At 43.6% G+C, this 21277-nt stretch overlaps 1 protein-coding gene across 2 annotated transcripts; it reads right to left on the reverse strand.

Moving 5' to 3' along the window:
- Positions 1 to 1333: 1333 nt before the first annotated feature.
- rx1 (retinal homeobox gene 1) lies at positions 1334 to 11997 on the reverse strand. Of its 2 annotated transcripts, none has more exons than XM_030432259.1 (4): positions 11451 to 11997; positions 9815 to 10142; positions 6201 to 6427; positions 1334 to 4690 (listed from the first exon to the last, which is right to left on the reverse strand). In XM_030432259.1, exons 2-4 carry the CDS (start codon positions 10125 to 10127, stop codon positions 4184 to 4186), a joined length of 1047 nt encoding a protein of 348 aa, XP_030288119.1. In that variant the 5' UTR covers positions 10128 to 10142; positions 11451 to 11997; the 3' UTR covers positions 1334 to 4183. The 2 variants fall into 2 exon arrangements, with proteins under 2 accessions (XP_030288119.1, XP_030288117.1); XM_030432257.1 differs by having other exon boundaries at positions 6174 to 6427; positions 11451 to 11996.
- Positions 11998 to 21277: the final 9280 nt, after the last annotated feature.

A 21277-nucleotide genomic window follows, 5' to 3' on the forward strand; every position in this document is an offset into this window, starting at 1 on the left:
GTTTTGTCCACTTTGAAAAATATGAAATAAAATACTGGGATCAAATCTAATCAATAGTTTGAGGAAATAGTGTTGACGTCATGTCAAAGACGTCTACTGAAGTTAACATGCACAACCGGCTAGCCTCTGTCAGTCCTGTCTGGTAGCACCACTTTGTCACTCAAAAGAGCCGATAGTGAGTAACTGTAGTGTTACTCTGCCCCAAGTCCAACATGAGAGGATGGGGAAGTAGCGTCTTGAGGGCAAGAGACCACATTAGTCAGCAAAGAAGGAAATGACAGAAATAGGAGTAGGCAATAGTAGGCGTAATATTAGCGTTTACACTAAAGGAGATAGCTCTTGGTGAGTAAACTTATATATGACATCTTTAATAGAACTAATTACGCAATTCATAATTTTGGTTCTCGTACAAATGCAGCGTGGAGATATTGAGTCACAACTTGGGAAATTAGTTTTTTTAAAGTTCTGTAATGCAACAACCAGATTTTTTCTCATCCAGATGATAAAAAATAGCCGTTAATGATTCTGGTAAGGCCTCCATAACATGTCTGAGTGTTGCTGCATAAGATATTCTTTATGTGAGCATGTTGACATAAATTCTGACACATCAGCACACATACATCTATATAGCTAAATAGATATACACGCAATTAGGTTGCAATATGCTCTGTTTTGTTTTTGTTGTAAGTTAAATGACCTGGTTTATAAAAGATCAACAAGTATTTATTTTTCTGAAAATCAGATGCCTAGCTGTGTGACCGGAATGTAATCTTAATTCACGGGAGGCACCAACCAGCAACACACCACTGGAGTGTGATGTACTATTTAATCACATCAAAAAAACATTTCTCTGTTATATCCACTGGCCAGCCCATATGGCCTGTGTAGTGAGGTCCTCCATCTGTCCAAGAAAGTGATTCACACACTGAGGAGGCCAGCTAGTACGGCGGCACCGGTCCCTCTGTGAACATGTGTTGCAGCGGCTGAGCCTGCCGGCCTGCCTGCCTGCCTGGGGGCAATTAGGGAGTCGGGCCCTGCTGTCAGAGGGCCCCCTGGGAAGCCCTGATTGATTGGAGTCTCATCTTCCTAACAGGCTGGCACCCTGCCACCAAACCGTGGAACAGCAGAGAGGATTGGGAGGGGTAGAGTACAGAGAAAGAGCTCTTATATGACAGAGAGAGACAGGGCACAAGTGTTGGAGGAAAAGAAAGAAAAACGTCTCTGCCCATGTATGTCAGATGATAACGATTACGCTGTAGTAATCTTGGACTGCTCTGTGTGGGAATGAGTGCACAGGTCAACATGAAAGAACTGCAGTGAGAACGTGGAGATACATATTCTATCAAACTATATTTATTTTCAGCAGATCTTCATCCTTTCCAGAATATGGACATCCAGACAAAGTCAAAAAAGAAAGGAAACGATGAAATCATTAAAGGACAGATTTAACTAATAGGACATGAAAGAAACAAAACAGCTGTACAAGAAAAACATCCTGCACGTTTTCACATACAAAAAAAACAACTAAAACTGTCAAACTTCTAGTTCAGTTTTGTCAGTTTTCTAACCTTTGGCTTGTTCTTGGTCCAAAATGATACTTATGTAACAATCTAAAGAAGCTCTTAATGTGGAAGGTAATCCTCATTTCCTCTTCCTCTACATTGTCCAACAGGGAGTCTAAACATCACTAACCAACAACATTTAAAAAACTACATATGGACAAATGAAGAGCAGCAGAGGTGAAACTGTGTTTATCCCTCTCTGAGCAGATTTTAAAATCAACCAGAAATTACATGATATTGTTGTTCTTGTAGCTGAAGTTCATGTGGATGCATCACTTTTGACTCATGGGTACTCATGTGGTAAATATTTGTCTCAATTTTTGATACAAAAATATATAAAATGTCACTGAAATTGCACTTTGATTGTTTCATAGCAAAGTCAAAAAAAGTTAACATATTGGCTAACCATTTAGCTTTTCTGGCTGTAAATATTCATTCACGTGAGACGCTGAAATGTCTCAACACTGAATTCAAATCTGTTCAGCTCTATGGCTCATAGAAAACACATTGTGGTCAGGTTTGATCTTCCATACCTTTCAGACAATTAGAGCTTGACTCTGTAACAGATGGTAAAAGACCAATATTGTGTCACTAATGACCATAGCAGCTACAATACACGTTTCTCCTCCTTTGATTGAAAAAGAAAAAAAAAAAACTTCCATGACAAAATGGTTACAAGGGCCTATTTAGTGCAGCCCGAGACCCCCACCCCCACCCCCACAGTTTCAGACAAAGAGGATACACTTGGATCAATTGTGCCGAACAAAGACTAAACTATGTGGGGTGACGCATCACACAGGGCTCTTTCTGTTGCCCTGCACGTACACACAGCCACCCAACACTGAGCTGCCAACAGGTCTTCTCCTCCAACAGCCACTCAAGCAAAAAGAGGTTTATTCCGCTCACTGGCACAGGGGTGGCAAAGTTTTTTTTTTGCTTTGGAGGGCCGAAACTGGAACTTAATGGTGGACCACGGGCCAGAGCAAACACCTATTATGTTCTTTTGTTAAGATGCAAAATCATACCAGTTCCAAAGTTCCCTTCACTTACTGACTTCCTGCAGAATATTAAAATAATTAAGGATCCTAAATATTTAAAGAGCACTTTTGCTTAAAATAATAATTTAAAAAGTGTAAAGAACAGCATTACATTTTTTATATTTATTTGATGAATATATTTTCATAACTGAACAAACAAGTTGCCTCAGAGGAGGAAATGATCTCCAGAAGTAAGCCATTGTGTTCTCTTTTTTGTTCAGTCATTAAATTAATCAATCAATAAAGATTTTTTACCAAAGCTACATAACACACCTTTAAAAATTAACTGTAATTCTATTTTCACTACAAACATCTGCTGGGCAAAATTGAACCTTACTGCAACATACAAACTTTGGCCGGCCCTGCACTCGCCTTTCTTCCATTAATACTTCCTTTCTTCTTTAAAGCATCTCTGCACAATTCAGTTAAAGAAATATAATTGTGCAGGATTATTTTTGGTATATTCTCAGGCCTGGTCCACATAGAAGGTGACACCCATCTATGACTAGCATAAATGTTCCTATTTTACAGTTTGTGACCCCATAACTGAGAGATTCTTCTCTCCATGTATACTGGGAACCACTCCAGTAGACCTCACTGGTCCCCCATCTTCCTCCAGTTATTCCAGGGTGTCTAAGATAAACAGTCACATATCTAAACTGAGAAGTCAGTAGGTAGGAATTTAAATGCTATAATTGGGAGATTAGCTGACCCATGAAAATGAAGCAATTGGATTAATTAGTAAAAACACCAACTTGGTGACAAAATGGGAAAAGCAAAGAATGACCAGCTGAGTGCTAGATGTTTTTGTCTGATTCGATTGTTGATGGCTGAAAGAAATAACAGGAAAGAGATGAGACCAATATCATCCCCATATTTAGGTGATGCCTTAAAGGTGCAATATGTAAGAATTTCAGTTTTAAGTTCAAAAACTAAGATTATCAACAGAATATGAAGAAATTACCATTGATGCTAGCATGTTAACCAGCTAGCCCTTTGCCATTTTGTACCTCCAGGGTGATTACAAACAACATCAACACTTCCCCGATGCTCTGAGCTCCCAGTGCAGGCAAACTCAGCCAATACTGCCACTAGCTGCACAGTTAACTGAGCTTATGAGCTAACAGCAACTACAGCTAGCAGCAGTAAGCTGCTATGTTTGGAGGTGTTTGGCGGTGGCCAATTTCGACATATTGCATGGTCAGCAGGGAAAGAAATAAGAGCAATGGTCACCAAGAAGACTGTTACAGCACCCAAGGCAATGCTCAACCCTTAGAGATTTGAGGGAGAAGTGATATCTAGTAATTGGTGGTTTAAATCGGCAATTTAGCAAAACTGTAGACTTGCTTCATGTCCTTGAGATGAGGCAAAATTAAAAAAAAAAAAAGGTAATAAAAAAAGTTCCAAGAAAGTCCTACAATCCCCAGCTTTTGTAGTTCAAGATGCATTTCCTTTTGCTCTGTGGGTAACAGACATGTCATTGTCATTTTCCAACATTTCACTCATTATCTGTTACCCTGAACCCCAGGAAACAACTTTAGCATCTCCCTTTCCATCATTCACATGGACTGCCAGCTTTGTTAGTCACATGGGTTGCCAGGTCTTGTCCATAGACTGGATGTGTTCCTTGGCTTTCATTCTGAGTGCTGCGATACTCGAGCTGCGCTGGTCCCCGTCCTCCAGAGGGTATTTGTCAGGGTATGGTGCCGGGCACTGGTAGGGAGGAGGAGCCATACTCTGCATCCCCTGGCCCATGGAGGGATGAGGGTGAGAGTGAGGGTAAGAGTGAGAGTGAGGGTGAGGATGGGGATGAGAATGAGGAGTGGAGTTGAGGAAGTTGTGGCTGGGGTAGTTGGGCTGGAGGCCTTGAGCTGGACCCATGAAGCCTGGGATGCTGTGGACCGGTGTAGCGCTGGACAGGGGAGAGGACAGCCAGGGGTCCAAGGGGAGGGAGTTGGTCATCGGCCCCATGCTGGTGTGAACTGGTGCTGGGCGGTTGAAGGACAGCATAGGCGAGTCATGGAGCTTCATGGTGCTGGCGTCCATCTTTTCCTGCCGACGCCATTTAGCTCTGCGGTTCTGGAACCAGACCTGAGGGACAGAGGTTATCATAAAGTATACCTGAATACATGCGGCATGAGTGCATGATCTGCCTTTCTCTGATCTTAGTGTATTTGTTTGGAGATTTTTGGAAGTACAAGTTAATCTGATCATGGCAAAAAAACATCTCACAGAGACACTTTAACTCATTTAAACTGGCAAAAGACAACTTTGTTGCTTTAAGAAGGCAAAGAAGTTGAAGAGGGAGAGAGATAGACTGGCATTCACCTGATGGGGAGCGTCAGTGTTGTGTCTGGTACCAGGCTAATATGCGTTTCCCTTTACCATGACATTAAAAAAGCAACATTCTGTCTACTAAATCAGTAAATAACACTAGCCAGGCTGTTAGCATTTGCCATGTTGCTAAAGCCTTGTTTGTGTCAACGTTAATACCACAGGAAAACGCAAGGTGGGGGGAGTTTGAAATGTCTATATCTGCTGAAAGCTGCAAAAAATAATAATATAATAATAACTGAATTATAGGCATCTACCACTGATGGAGGCCTAAATGCTCCTGAAACTTCCAATGAACAGCCATTGTGCAAGAGTTACTTGTCCAGTTCCTTAAGAACTTAATTGTTCCGCTAACTTCATCCTCCTTCTGGAGTCCAGCTGTTTCTTTACAACCATTAAAGGAACTGTTACGTAGGTGAGTAGATGATGACTGAAATTCCATTTTTGGGTGAACTTATCCTTCACAATGTCATTCTGTTTACATTTTGGCTATTTACCATTGTCCTCTGTAAAGACTGCACCTATCTGTCCATATAGCTCAGCCATGACGTTGGCATCTTGTGTTGTAAGTGTCATGGTTTTGGCCGTGACAGTCAGGGCTTTTTGTGTTGTATTTGTTTGGCTGTGTTTTTCCCACTCCTTTTCCCCTCACATGCTCCTCCATGTGTGTGTGTGTGTGTGAGTGTGTGTGTGTGTGTGTGTGTGTGTGTGTGTGTGTGTGTGTGTGTTCATGGCCTGACTACTGATTCCTGCTGCTGTGAAGCCTCAGTGTTTTTTCTCTGTGTTTCTAGTGAATGCCAGCTATGCTTTTTTTTTCTGAAGTCATTACTAGTGTTTTCCCTCACTCCCTCACTGTACAGATTCTCCGGCGTCTCTCTCTGCTCAGCTCATCTTTGGACTGATCTCTGTCTCTGACCTCTGCACCTGGGTCCGACCAAAAATACTCAGCCTTAACAATAAGTTGGCCGCTGGAAACACGCATCCCGTCTATGCAAGTGGTGCAATCTCATCACTTCAACACTGAGAAGCCAAAGGTTAAAGTCTTGGCGTGTTTCTGCTGTTCTCAAGAGAACCTAAGGATTTGGAAAGACACCAACTCTTTAACTTCCAGCTTGTAATGTGGTTGTGTAATTATATTGCTATACTACTATACGAGTACTTGCTCATGTAGACATAATAACCAGTCTTTATTAAAGACTAAACTGACTGACTGCCTGTTCAGATGTTCAGATCCTCCTACCTGAACTCTGACCTCTGGGAGGTTCACCTTCATGGCAAGCTCCTCACGGCTGTATACATCTGGATAGTGGGACTTCTCAAAGGCACGCTCCAGCTCGTGCAGCTGGTAGGTGGTGAAGGTGGTGCGGTTGCGCCTGTGCTTCTTCTTGGGCTGGTCTTCTTTGCCCGACTCCGGAGACTTGCCTTCATCGCTCTCGACACACTTCCTCAGCTCATTCAGTTCCTCGTCACACTTGTTTGCGAATAAGCCGGTGTCTGAATAGAGCACAAGAGAAAACAATCAGAAATGCAATTTTCCATTCTTAAGTCTTCAAAGTTTTTATTTGACAGTTGTAATTATAGAGACAGTATGATGCATGTGTGAACTCTACTGTAGAATAAAAACAAATGTTGAGTGGGAAGTTAAAATGAAGAATGACGTGCTCACTTTCCACTAGAGCAGACATTAATTTGACACCTGCAACAATAGGCTACTGTAGGTCAGTGAAGCAAGCAATCCCCTGAACTTCAATGAAGCTCGAAAACATTCCTAATGGGATTTAGAAAAGTTGTTTCCAATGTTTATCTTCTCCAAAGGTAAACTGTCCTCTGTAGATGTTTAAAAAGGTTGCTTTTTATGGACTGGGCTGTGCCTCACATTGTTGTTTCCACTGCATCAAATACATTATTTAACAGTGCTATTGACAGCGGACAAAAAAAAAAAAAAAAAAACTCATTCCCACAAAAATATACTTTTGCTGAGATGCATCCACGTCCTCATCAACATTCACTTTTAACAACAGAGAAATGCAGGTACCATTACACAGCAGAGTGACGTCTGTCAGGAGGAGACTTGGCGTAATTAGTCTAATCAGCAAGTAATTGAATTAAACAAAGCACAAAGATGATAATCCGACAATCAGATCAGTTGCTCTCATGAAGTTGCTACTCCAGAAGGGTTTATCTCTGCCAGGATCAGACGTCAATCAGGTGCTAAACACGACTCAGGATGTGATAGAGAGGATGTCACAGAAAGGAGGTTAAATTGACCATTGAATACCTTTCTAGAAGGAATATTAGAATTCACATTTAGTGTAAGAAGTCCAAATTTGGCATCTTAAATAGAAAGAAGCAATTATGCGATTGTGATTTGGCCAATTTTGGAATTCAAAATTTGGATTTCATTTGAAAAAGCTGGTCTGTGGGGGGGGGGGGGGGGCTGTGCTTGGATCATCTGGGTCTCTGTCTGTCTTTCCCACGTCAGTTTTCAACATGGCTGCCTGGCTAGAAACCTTCTCCTGGCTGATCAATACACTAAAAATATGTTTTTGAAGTTTTAAGCAAGAAGTAGACTATGCAGTAACAGAATCTTGATTCAAATTGGGTCCAGTTTGCCTAATTTTACAGGTCGACCAGAGTTTCATGAGCAGTGTGTGTTCAAATGCAGCTTCCTTTTAACCCCCAAACTTTACCAAGTGAACGACATGCACATTTGTTTTGGTCTGAGATTCTGTTGCTCTCGTTCGATATCTAGTGACAGGCAAAGTCATACATTTCACCTTTAAGCTCACATAGCAAACTTGTGGGCAAACAGTTGTTTATAAGACTACACAGTTGTGCTTCTGGCCACTTGATGAAAACTCGATGAAAAGTGACTTACTTTTAGTTCTGTGTTTGGTCTGTACCAACTCCTGAGCGGAATATTTTACTCTTTAGCAACTAAATGCTCCACTATGGTCACCAGCTAGTTGCTAACTGTGTCTGCCTGCTTATCGGTGAAGAGCAGAATGTATAAAGATTGGATAAAACTGCTGATTGTAGCTGCAGCTTTTTCATATCAAATGAAAGTCAGAAGTCAAAAATCTTCAACCGTAACCATTATGAGTTTCAATATAAATGTTTCCTATTTTCTTACTTTGTAGTTTGTTTTCCGTCCATCTGCCACTGCGTCAGTAAATCAACTGATCCAAATGTAACTGTGAGCATGTTTCTGAGACATGTTGATGGAGATAAAGGAGGGGGACATTGTGCTCTTTCAACTGGCAAACGGGGGCAGAGGCAGAGGCAAAGGCAAAGCAGGATTTTTCGGGGGTTCATTTATCCACCTCTCATTAAGCAGCTATGACAAAGGCCAGGCTCTGACAAAGGCAGAGGTCAGGTCTGGTTCAGTGACCAGCTCTTGGCCTGTCAGACCATCGCAGCCACTGGTCTGAAGGCTGCCCACTGTTTATCAGCCAGCAGAACATCTCAGCGCAGAGAGAGGGAGGGGGGGTTGACTGACACCAAGCACAGAGAAGTTGCTCATTCAGGGGGAACTGCGCTGACTTCACAGGAGAGTTACACACAAAAGAGTGATGTCATTGGTGTTGATGTACGTTAATCAAGAGAAACGAACGTCCCCTCCCCGCATCACTTAGAATCATTTTTCTCATTTGTGCTTCTGCCATAAAATCACCATCCACCACCTGCCAGATCCTGCAAGCGAAAATAGCTCCAGATTAAACGTGATGAATTTGACTCTGAGACAGTATGATAACAATAACACCCGAATGAACTACTGTACAATCTAATCTGCAGAAGAGAAGATTAGGGGGAATTCCACAAGGGGATGAGATTGGGCTTGGGGACATAAACCTCCCCGCACCATTTTGTTCTGTGAGCTATCTCTCAATCTCAGCCCACCAAACCACTCAACAGGTGATTGTGAATATACATGAGGCTCGTTTTTCACAGAAATTCTGCATCTATTGTAGTAAAAGTGCCTCATCTCTTTTAGATGCCTCTTTTTATCAAACAATGGTTCAAATAATAGAACAAAAATGATATTAATAACTGTGATATAGATTTCGTGTCCACAGAGGCCTGGCTGCTGCTGTAGGACTGATTTCAACACTTTGTCTCCTCACTTGAGAGTGCTGATGATGTGATATGCCAGAATTATGCTCTGCTGTTAATTAAGTCCTACCAACATCATGCCAACACACAAAAAGTTAACATTATATCTAATAATAAGCTTTGTGGATGTTTTTGTTTTACAGCAACCTCTTTGTGTGATATCTGTCAGTTAGCTATACGTTTGAGAAGTCAGTCTTTTTAGTTCTACATGCTCTTTAATGCATGTTTCCTTGGTCAAGCTGAAAACTCACTTTAGGCATTGAAGGGGCACTATGTCATTTTGGAGAAAAAAATCAGACTTTGAATTTTTATATTTACAATATTAATGAAACTCAGAGTTTGTTTATTTAGTTTGATTACGCATAAAATAAATCAGTCAGTCAATCAAGATCTTTCTTTTCTGCAACATAGTGCACCTTTAAAGTTTTTCCGGAGAATTTCATTCTTGCTCTTGAATAAGTTTTGTTTGGACTTTCAAAGACTGAAATATCCTTACGTCAGTGCTGCAAAATCAATTCAAATCTCTCACACGGTGAACCCAGAGCGTCGCACTTCTCCAGCCTTCCAAGAGCAGAAGTGCTGCTGTATGATCGATATCCCTCAACATCTCTGAGTTTAGAAGCAAAAAAATCAGATGCTTCTTAAACTTTTTCCTCAATAACAAACTCTGAAGTCGGAGCGAAATAATATTGATAGTTTATGGTGCAGAAAAACTTCTGCTTTGCCAAGATGAAGACAAGCATCTCCAGCATCCCCAGCTGCACTCACCGTGGTACTGCTGCTCCTGCTGTTCGGTGTTGCCGTTCCTCAGAGACGAAAGGTGCCCGCTGTAGGTCGAGTGTGAAGAGGGTTCCTGCTGTTTCCCAGGCTCTACCAGGCCATCTATGTCCGCTTTATGGGGCCGTGGCGCTCCGGCGGGGCTGAGCAGGGGGTCCTGGTCTTTACTGAATCCTAGGATGACATCAATGCTGTGGACACGGCCCCCCGCAGCGATGCCCCCACCTTTCACCATTTCGTGGAAGTTACTGGGTGAGAGGCAGCTGTCGTCCACCATGCTCATGGTATCGAGTGATAAATGCATTCGAGCGTCTGGGCACTGCGATCAGAAGCAAATAGGTTTACAGTAAGTGATAGACTAAAGGTTGAGTAGTGAGTTGGAGATCACCTGGTTACCTCAGACGATTCTTTGTCCCGCCATCCATCTAAACCCCGCTTATCCTCTGCCAAGGAACAGGGGGTTAACAGCCTGTCCCTTATACTCTGAAAGCTTCAGTACAGACTGAAGACTGCTGCTGGACACACAAGGGTCTCCTTGATCCATACTTTTAACTAATTTTGCATGAATGATCAGCACCAACAGCCCCACAGGGTGAAATATGCAATCAATTTAATCTTTTTTTATCAAACAAATGCAGCATTTCCTCAATCTTTTTTTTTTTTTAACGCTAGATTTAGTGCATCTCTGTTGGAATTAGAGGTGTTGCCATATAGGGATATTCACAACAATTTCGATAATAACAATGAAATATTGATATCGTGTTAATAATACACTATTGATAATATCGTGCGAATAATCCAGCGGAGTTCATCTGGTCGCCATTTCACTAGTAACAGAGTTGGTAACTTATTTTCCCAAAAAGAAGCAAAGCACAGTAAACTAAGTGACAGATACATTTAATGGCTAGCATTTATTTTTCAAATTTCTATAGATATTATGATGATATCATTATCATGAATTCGATAACTGTATAGTGAAAATCTGACAGCCTTAATTGGAATAAAAAAATACTTAATGACACAGACACTATCTTGTCATTCGAATGATGATTGTTGTTTCCCATTATTGTTAATATAGACTGTAATTTCTAGCAAGGCAATCTTTAAAGAGCAGCAAATTATTTTCAAGAGCTACAAGTGTGATGTCTGAAGTTACTGACTCTTTCTACACAGAAATTAATTCACAGATTAAATTATTTTAGCATGTTTGTGAAAAACAAATGAGGTTTTATGGGCAAATAGTTGGAAAAAGGGAGAATCCAGACGAAAAAAAAGCTTTTGGCTTATTCTGGGACATCTAGCACATCAAGAATTGATGTAAATTCATAAGCACTATCCATACTAAAGAAGAAATAAAGATAGTAAGTGGGAGAGAAAGAAGGGTACTTTTCTGTGTTGCATTGGTACACAAAATCATTCCTGTGTTAGATCTACAGACATGCAAAAGAGCTCATAGAGGACTAGGAGTGTGTGGTTTTGATAAAACTGATTATTAATATTTTTTCAGTGCAGCCCAAGATTGACTTCCTGAACACAGACCTCCACGATCAGACACTTGCATGACAAGTAACAAAGCCAAAGTTAAAAAATGTGACAGCTATAAAAAAAAGGCAGTGGTTGAGCTTACCTTTTGGAAGTGAATATGTTGAACTGTTGCTGATGCCAGTGCTCCACCTGTTCCTCTCAGCAGCTCGCCCTCCAACTTCACTCTTCCCGGATTTGCTCTGTGCCCGGCTTGCCTTCACTCAGCCGGCTCTGCTCACCTGCATCTCTCTCTAAACAAGCTCTCTATGTAGCCAACAGTCCTGACAGAGAAGCTCCAATAAAGTGAAACTAAATAAAAAAGGCAACCAGTGCAAAGGAAGATTTAACAACTAGGCTGAGACGCCATGCAGTCCAGCTCAGAGAGGAGAGTGGAAGAGGGGAAAGACAGAGAGGGAGAGGTAGACAAAGCTTAGAGGGCGTAGGAGGTAAAACGAGGGGATTAGGAGAGGGTTATTAATTGGAATCCTTCCCCTTTAAGAGTGATTGGCAGCTGTTTTCTGCTCAAGTAATTGTTTTAAAAGTCATTTCTATTCACCACCACAGGAGGAAGCCCCAGCTAATGAAGCCTGGACAAGACTTTCTTTCATAAATGTATTGTTTTAAAGACAAAAGAGCCACTGAAAGTTTGCACTGAGCTCACTCGACCCCTCCACTATGTGAAGCTACATATAATACTGAATCACACATGAGGTACAAACTAATGTCATTTTTACAGAGATGATGTTGACTTATTCATTTGCAATAAAACACATTTTTCTTGACAGGAAAGTACGCAATAACTACTACTTATGCCTGATTTGAATACTTTCAGAAAATAAGGTTTTACAGCTACAAAACATTGAGGTCAGCTTGTTATTGTTTGTAAAGGAAATGCTTATGAAATCCACTTGCTTAGGCTCTGTTTATTGGATCTGCTTATTGTGCATTTATTCTTATACAAATGTGGTATTTAATATTTTACAACAACAATCAGGGCTCATTCAGTTTGGTAAAAATGTATTTATATACATACATATATAATTGTATGTATATACGTTTGGCATAAACATTTTTAATTAGGTAAATATTGAGATACTATCTGTTGTGCACAATATGAAATTCATATCAAATAGTTTTTCATAATAACAATTAAACTCTAAAAAGTGTTGACACATGATTATCTACTACAGTTCTACTGGCTGAAATGGGTTCATTAAGCCATGTAATGCTTTGAAAATCAAATCATTGAGAGCTGATATTTTCTGTTAATTAAATTCAAAATTCATTATTTCATCATCAGTGATTTCCTTGAAATTCTTCACAGAACAAAAAAGGTATTTGACATTTTAACCCAGTTGGGCCAACACGAAAGAAACTGTTTATCAGTCAGGAAACCGAGTCAGGATGACCATAGCTTCAGAAAAATTAATTATTCAAAGAATTGCCGGACCAAATAAATACATGACAAATTTACAGATCTAAAGTTTTTGTGTTCAGAGAGGAATTTCCATGAGGGTGGTGTAAGAACACACCATCAGGCCAATACTGTCCTGGCAGAGAAGAGGGTGACGAAACAGGAAATTGGAGTAATTCAGGATGCTGGAAAAATTATACAACAGAGCTCCCCTTGTGGAGGTGCAGTATTTCTTAAAGGTTCACTGCGCAATTTTTTTACCGGCCTTTAAAGAAACAGAGACAGACTTCTTGATACATGGAATAACAGTTTTCATCGGTGTGTAAAAAGTTACATAGTGCACCTTTAAACACTTTTAATGGGACTAACATATCTCTTTGGATTTGAAAGCTGCTTGAGACGATTAGGTGACACTATGATGACACTCATTATCATCACACAGTCAGTTTGTGCCAAAAAGTGTCCTCAGAACCTGGAGTTCAGTGATGACTTTGGCTTAGTGTCACAGAAATCCATCACAACACTAAAGACGCTAAAGAGATTTCCTGTGACCACAAACATATCTTAAGCTAAAGTTAGAGCAACATAGATTTTATCAGTTTTGGTCTTTATTACTGGGTGAAAGTACACATGACAGAATATGTAAAACAAGTCAGCTGAGGGGAAAAAGACAGAAGATTTTAAAAAATGAATTATTTTGGTTTTCATGGGAAAAATAATTTTAAATGATAAATGCTCAGTGACAGAATATGACCTGGGTTCTTTAGAACTGGGAGCTAAACACACCAGGAGGAACTCTACTGCCTGTCTACTGCTGCTCCATCAGCTTTAAACATGTGATTAGAATTTATTTCCTGACTCTATAGTTTCCATCTTGCAATGTATATATCAAATCATGCATGCAAACAGACATGATCTTTCATTGTATAGAATGATTATTTGAAGATTTAAAATAGCTTAATATGATCGTGACTATGTCAAGGAACTCTATTTCAGGCCAGCCGACTAAGGTATTTATTACACAACCGGCGTTTTTTAAAAAGTTTTTATCATAACTATTTTTTCTGCTCTATATTTTACTGTTTCTAATTATCATTATATTTTATTCTACTCCTCCTTGAACCGGCACCTTATCGTGGTGGAGGGGTTTGAGCACCTGAATGATCCGAGGAGCTATGTTGTCCGGGGCTTAATGCCCCTGGTAGGGTCTCCCAAGGCAAACAGGTCCTAGGTGACGGGTCAGACTAAGATCGGTTCACTCGCCCCTGATGAAAGTCATACTACCAAGGACGTGCACGTCGCCCGGATCGGCGTCACCGGGGCCCCACCCTGGAGCCAGGCCCGGGGTTGGGGCTCGCAGGCGAGCGCCTGGTGGCCGGGTCTCTGCCCACGGGACCCGGCCGGGCGCAGCCCGAACGAGCAACGTGGGCCCGCCCTCCCGTGGGCTCACCACTCGCGGGAGGGTTCAGAAGGGGCCGGTGCAGAGGGATATGGGTGGCGGTCGTGGGCGGGGGCCCCGGCGGCCCGATCCCCGGATGGTGACTCTAGCCATGGGGACATGGAATGTCACCTCACTGGGGGGGAAAGAGCCTGAGCTGGTGCGGGAGGTTGAGCGGTACCGACTAGAAATAGTCGGTCTCACCTCCACGCACAGCCTGGGCTCTGGAACCCAACTCCTTGAGAGAGGCTGGACTCTCTTCCACTCTGGAGTTGCCCGCGGCGAGAGGCGGCGAGCTGGTGTAGGCTTGCTTATAGCCCCCCAGCTCAGCCGCCATGTGTTGGAGTTCTCCCCGGTGAACGAGAGGGTCGTTTCCCTGCGCCTTCGGGTCGGGGATAGGGCTCTCACCGTTGTCTCGGCTTATGGGCCGAACAGCGGTGCAGAGTACCCGGCCTTCTTGGAGTCCCTGGGAGGGGTACTGGAGAGTGCTCCAACCGGGGACTCCGTCGTTCTCCTGGGGGACTTCAACGCCCACGTGGGCGATGACAGTGTTACCTGGAGGGGTGTGATTGGGAGGAACGGCCTCCCCGATCTGAACCCGAGTGGTGTTTTGTTACTGGACTTCTGTGCTAGTCACAGTTTGTCCATAACTAACACCATGTTCAAGCATAAGGGTAACCATATGTGCACGTGGCACCAGGACACCCTAGGCCGGAGATCAATGATCGACTTTGTGGTCGTGTCATCTGACCTCCGGCCGTATGTCTTGGACACTCGGGTGAAGAGAGGGGCTGAGCTGTCAACTGATCACCACCTGGTGGTGAGTTGGATCCGCTGGCGGGGGAGGAAGCTGGACAGACCTGGCAGGCCCAAACGTATCGTGAGGGTCTGCTGGGAACGTTTGGCAGAACCCTCTGCCAGGGAGATCTTTAACTCCCACCTCCGGGAGAGCTTTGACCAGATCCCGAGGGAGGCTGGGGACATAGAGTCCGAATGGACCATGTTCTCCACCTCCATTGTTGACGCGGCTGTCCGGAGCTGTGGCCGTAAGGTCTCCGGTGCCTGTCGCGGCGGCAATCCCCGAACCCGGTGGTGGACCCCGGAAGTAAGGGTTGCCGTCAAGCTGAAGAAGGAGTCCTACCGGGCCTGGCTGGCCCGGGGGACTCCTGAGGCAGCTGACGGGTACCGGCAGGCCAAGCGTGCGGCAGCACGGGCAGTCTCGGAAGCAAAAACTCGGGTCTGGGAAGAGTTCGGGGAGGCCATGGAGAAGGACTACCGGTCGGCCTCGAAGAAATTCTGGCAAACCATCCGGCGCCTCAGGAGGGGGAAACAGTCCTCCACCAACACTGTTTACAGTGGAGGTGGGGAGCTGTTGACCTCGACTGGGGACATCGTCGGGGGGTGGAAGGAATACTTCGAGGATCTCCTCAATCCCACTGACACGCCTTCCATTGAGGAAGCAGAGGCTGGGGACTCAGAGGTTGACCCATCCATCACCCAAGCCGAAGTCACTGAGGTAGTCCGTAAGCTCCTCAGTGGCAAAGCACCGGGGGTGGATGAGATCCGCCCTGAGTACCTCAAGTCTCTGGATGTTGTGGGGCTGTCTTGGCTGACACGTCTCTACAGCATTGCGTGGCAGTCGGGGACAGTGCCTCTGGACTGGCAGACCGGGGTGGTGGTCCCCCTATTTAAAAAGGGGGACCGGAGGGTGTGCTCCAACTATCGGGGGATCACACTCCTCAGCCTCCCCGGGAAAGTCTATTCCAGGGTACTGGAGAGGAGAATTCGGCCGATAGTCGAACCTCGGATCCAGGAGGAACAATGCGGTTTTCGTCCTGGCCGTGGAACACTGGACCAGCTCTATACCCTCCGCAGGGTGCTCGAGGGTTCATGGGAGTTTGCCCAACCAGTCCACATGTGTTTTGTGGACTTGGAGAAGGCATTCGACCGTGTCCCTCGTGGCATACTGTGGGGGGTGCTCCGGGAGTACGGGGTCGGGGGCCCTCTGTTAAGGGCTGTGCGGTCCCTGTACTGCCGGAGCAGGAGCCTGGTTCGCATTGCCGGCAGTAAGTCAGACCTGTTCCCAGTGCATGTTGGACTCCGGCAGGGCTGCCCTTTGTCACCGGTTCTGTTCATTACTTTTATGGACAGAATTTCTAGGCGCAGCCACGGGCCGGAGGGGATCTGGTTCGGGAGCCAATGGATCTCGTCTCTGCTTTTCGCGGATGACGTGGTCTTGTTGGCTCCTTCGAGCCGGGACCTCCAGCATGCCCTGGGGCGGTTTGCAGCCGAGTGTGAAGCGGCTGGGATGAGAATCAGCACCTCCAAATCCGAGGCCATGGTTCTCGACCGGAAAAAGGTGGCCTGCTCCCTCCAGGTGGGAGGAGAGTTCCTGCCTCAAGTGGAGGAGTTTAAGTATCTTGGGGTCTTGTTCACGAGTGAGGGAAGGACGGAGCGTGAGATTGACAGACGGATCGGTGCAGCGGCCGCAGTAATGCGGTCTTTGTATCGGTCTGTCGTGGTGAAGAGAGAGCTGAGCCGAAAGGCGAAGCTCTCGATTTACCAGTCAATCTACGTTCCGACCCTCACCTATGGCCATGAACTCTGGGTCATGACCGAAAGAATAAGATCCCGGATACAAGCGGCCGAAATGAGTTTCCTCCGCAGGGTGGCAGGGTGCTCCCTTAGAGATAGGGTGAAGAGCTCTGTCACCCGGGAGGAGCTCAGAGTAGAGCCGCTGCTCCTCCACATCGAGAGGAGCCAGCTGAGGTGGCTCGGGCATCTGTTTCGGATGCCCCGGGACGCCTCCCTCGGGAGGTGTTCCTGGCATGTCCCTCCGGGAGGAGACCCCGAGGAAGACCCAGGACACGCTGGTGTGACTATGTCACTCAGCTGGCCAGGGAACGCCTTGGGGTCCTCCCGGAAGAGCTGGAGGCAGTATCCGGGGAGAGGGAAGTCTGGGTGTCCCTGCTCAGGCAGCTGCCCCCGCGACCCGGCCCCGGATAAGCGGAAGAAAATGGATGGATGGATGGATGGATGGATTTTATTCTATTAACAATGCACTGTTTTAAGTAAGATATTTCATAATTTTATGTTTATTGTTATTTTCATCGCTTGTATATATCTTTTATTCTTTATCTTTTATTATCTTAACTAGTGCATTGCCCGTAGGAAATATGTGTTCCTACAGAAAAGAGGGAGGTTAAGAAGCTTTTTCATGGATGGCCAAATGAGGCTGTGTTTGAAGGTGGGACATCAGGGATATTTAGGTTTGCTGTGAAATCCGATATTCCAGGCCGTTTTTGACTATTTTTGATTTTGCCATTATATTTCACCCTAAAAACTATTTACTTGGTGTCATTATTTTCAGCACAACCTCACATTTGTGACTGTACAGTTATTTTTTTCATTTTGACATACTGTATTAACACAATGGACATAAAATCACAAAAAAAAACATAAAATCTGAGTAGAAAAAGTTAGATTTTTTTACTGTGAAAACCACAAATATGTTTAAAAACCATGTTTTATTACTTATAATGCAAATACAAATTGTTTGGCGCGCAGGTGGTCGAGTGGTTAGAGCGCAGGCCATAAAACGCAGCCGACCCCGGTTCGATTCTGGCCGGAGGTCCTTTGCTGCATGTCACCTCCCCCTCTCTCTCCCATGTTTCCTCTCTGTCTACTGCTAATAAAGGTGTCTATCCCACAAAAATTCTTTAAATATATATATATATATATATAAATTGTTGTTTGCTAAATATGTGCATACATTTAAAAAATTTACGAAGTTATATGTAACTATTTACATTTAAATGCAGGCAATGCTCAGGTCTGCCTGAGCTCCTTCCAGCTGAATGAAGAGCTGCACTGCCTGCTCCACATTCAGCATCTTCTCATTGTTTTGACTCATTAAACAAAAAAACCGACTCCACTACACACTAAACACACTACACCAAACACTACATAACACACTAACTATACACTCCAAACACGCTAAATGTCACAAATCTCTCAACTCTCAATATCGCTGTCTGTCCACCGACCGTCGTTGCCCGTCAATCATCCGCCTCCGTCCCTCCCACAACTTCCTGTTTCTCAACAACCAAACTTGCTGCTTGGACACTTTTGTGACAAAAGCCTGTTTTTACCGTTTCTTCTGCACCAGACACTAGGGGTGGGCGATACTGCAAATTTTGGTATCGATCCGATACCAAGTAAATACAGGGCCAGTATTGCCGATACCAATACTGATACTGATACTGATAATTCTTACTTGAAAATTACTGATCAATTAATGATTTTGTACATTTGCCTTTAATTAGTTGACCATGATTATAATAACGATAAAACAAAGGACAAAGAGGTAGGTTATATATCTTTAATATAAGTATATATTTTTGAGTTACAGTTACAGTGAACCTGAGTGAGCGGAGTGAGAGAGGTGAAGAGGAGCGCTGTGCTTTAAGGACTGAGAGAGACGCTGCGCTCACACAAACTCTGTGAAGAAATACGAGTGATTTGCTGAATTTATGGAAGAGAAACTACAACAAAAATATCGATCTCATCATGCTAGTATCGATCTGACACCAATACTCACCTTGGTATCGATACTATCGATATTTGGATCAATCCGCCCACCCCTACCAGACACAAAGCAAACGTGACGGCAATGTTAACGAAGGCGTGGCAGACATTATTTACCCTAAGTCTGGTTTTGGATGTGCCGGTGGGTCCGGTCCGTCGCCTCGGAAGGTGGGCCGTGTAGGTTGGCTAGTGGCTAGCAGCTAGCTACACACGAACATATACAGATTCCGATTCCACTTTGTTGTCCGCGTGTCTCCGGATCTCCTCAGACCTGAACAGACTCGGTCCGGGCTCGTTTAGTCTCATTAATCCACAACAGTCAGTTTAGATGCACAGAACAGAACGGGACCGAACTGCCGGCAAAATCCCAGTCCAGCTCGCGCCGCTGCAGGTATAAATCTGCTTGTTTCTAAAGGTGGGGGGTCGCGGTGGGCTCTGCAGTGATTGGCTCTGGTGCGCACGTGACTGTGGTGGCTCCGGTGGACAATGCTTGTGAATTTGTAAAGCATTTATGAAATAATTTATTAACGGTATCATTGCAGTCCCAACAAATGCGAAGTCGCACACCATTGAACCACGCAGCAGCCATGTTGTAAGTCTCAGGTCAGTCTAATCCTGATCCGCAGAGATATCTGACAAACACACACACACACACACACACACACACACACACAGACAGACATACAGAGATTCCTTGCTTTTATAGAGAGATGACCCATATTTTATTGCTGTTGGTGTCTCTAAACTCTAAATATCCCATGTTTTTCAATCTATTGTAAAGCACTTTAAATTGCATTTTGTTTTGTTTGAAAGGTGCTATATAAACGAATTATGATTGATTGACTGATTGATTAAAAGTAACTTTCAGTTTAAAATATGCAGCTCTCATCACAGAGAGGAACCGGCTACCTTGAACATCTCTGTAAGAAAAAAACATGATTCTGATGTATTTCTTATGTCTACATGGCACAAAGGTATTGTAGTGAAAGCTTTTACCTCTCAGAACCACTATTAGTGGGACAGTCAAACTCTCGCTGTGATTGTTTTATACCAGCAGAACTTATTTTATCTTATTTTATTAGCTTGTTGTAAAGTGGTTTAATAAACTGACTATAATGTGGTTGTTTGAACATATTTAAGTGACACATCAATTATGTTATTCAAATGGTGTATGCAGACATTGGCGGTTATCTTATTTTAAATTTCATCATCTCATCACTACTGCTACTTCAACCCGGTCTCTTCACCACTCTGGTGCCAGATTGTTCCGTTCTGTATGGTGACTATAACTGTGCTCAGTTCTCTTGGTTTTCTAGTGTTGCTACATTTCGTGATTAATTTCAAAACCATTTACTTACAATCAGATTTCGGAATGATCAATAACAGTGGAATTAACATTATGAATAATCATCTAAGTTTCAGACCAGAAAAACAGAGTGGAGCACAATAACAATACTCCGCCTCAGAAAGCTTTCTTCCTGTTAGTGTGGCCAGTTTGTTCACAAAATGACCCTCATTGCCAACAAGTAATAACAACCAAAGGTGCTTGTATATTCCCTCATAAAACATTTTGGTCCTTTCACTGTTTCTCTGTTATCCTAATTGAACATCAATTGGTTAAGAAAGAGCAGTCTAGTTATCAAGCTGCTTAGTTTATCAGATGACAATGTAAGTCCCTCTGATCCTATTAGAGGTAAAAGCAGCTAACGTGTAAATGCACAGTGTCAGCTTACTGAGAGCGGGGCAGAGAGACAGGGGGATGAAAGAGGAAGGAAGAAAGGGGGGGGAAGGAGAGAGGCATAAAGGGGGAGAGAAAGAGTAGGGTACTGGTGTAACAGGGAAGGTGAATTCATGTGATTCACTAGTCATAAAAAAGCACACACACGCAGAGACAATACTCTGCTGTGATTGGCATTCCTGTTAGGCCAGAAATTCAGAATTCCTAAAAACTACTAATAGCTAGTTCCCTCCTTATTCACACAATGTCGGGAGCTTTGAATGAACAGGAAACTCTTGTTTTTCGCCTGTGCTTGTCGTTACGTCATTAAAATGATCATGTAAATAGCCTCAATTAGCTGCTTTGGCTACTTAAGTTAACTTTGTTTTGTCTTTGCCCTCAGGGGCCTCCAGAATCTGCAAAACATGAAAGTTCCTTGTTGGACCATTAAGTAAAGTAATGTTATTTTTGGAATTTTGCAAAGCAAAGCTTGTATGCCATTTTTGTGGGAGCGCATCTATGTTCCCAAAGGTCTGTGTTCTCTGAGTCTTATGTTTGCAGGGGCCTATGTTCCAGAAGACCTAAGTTTCCAGGCCCCTATATTCCCAATGTCATATGTTTCCAGGGGCCTGTGTTCCCAGGTCCCATTGTTCCTAGGGTCCTTTGTTCTAAGGAGCCTATAATTCCAAAGACATATGTTCCTAGGGACCTTTATTCCCCAGGATCCTACTCTTCCAGGGTCCTATGTTCCCAAGGACTGACATCCACATAGTG

Source organism: Sparus aurata, chromosome 11, assembly GCF_900880675.1.
Source record: "Sparus aurata chromosome 11, fSpaAur1.1, whole genome shotgun sequence".
In the NCBI taxonomy this organism is placed as follows: domain Eukaryota; kingdom Metazoa; phylum Chordata; class Actinopteri; order Spariformes; family Sparidae; genus Sparus; species Sparus aurata.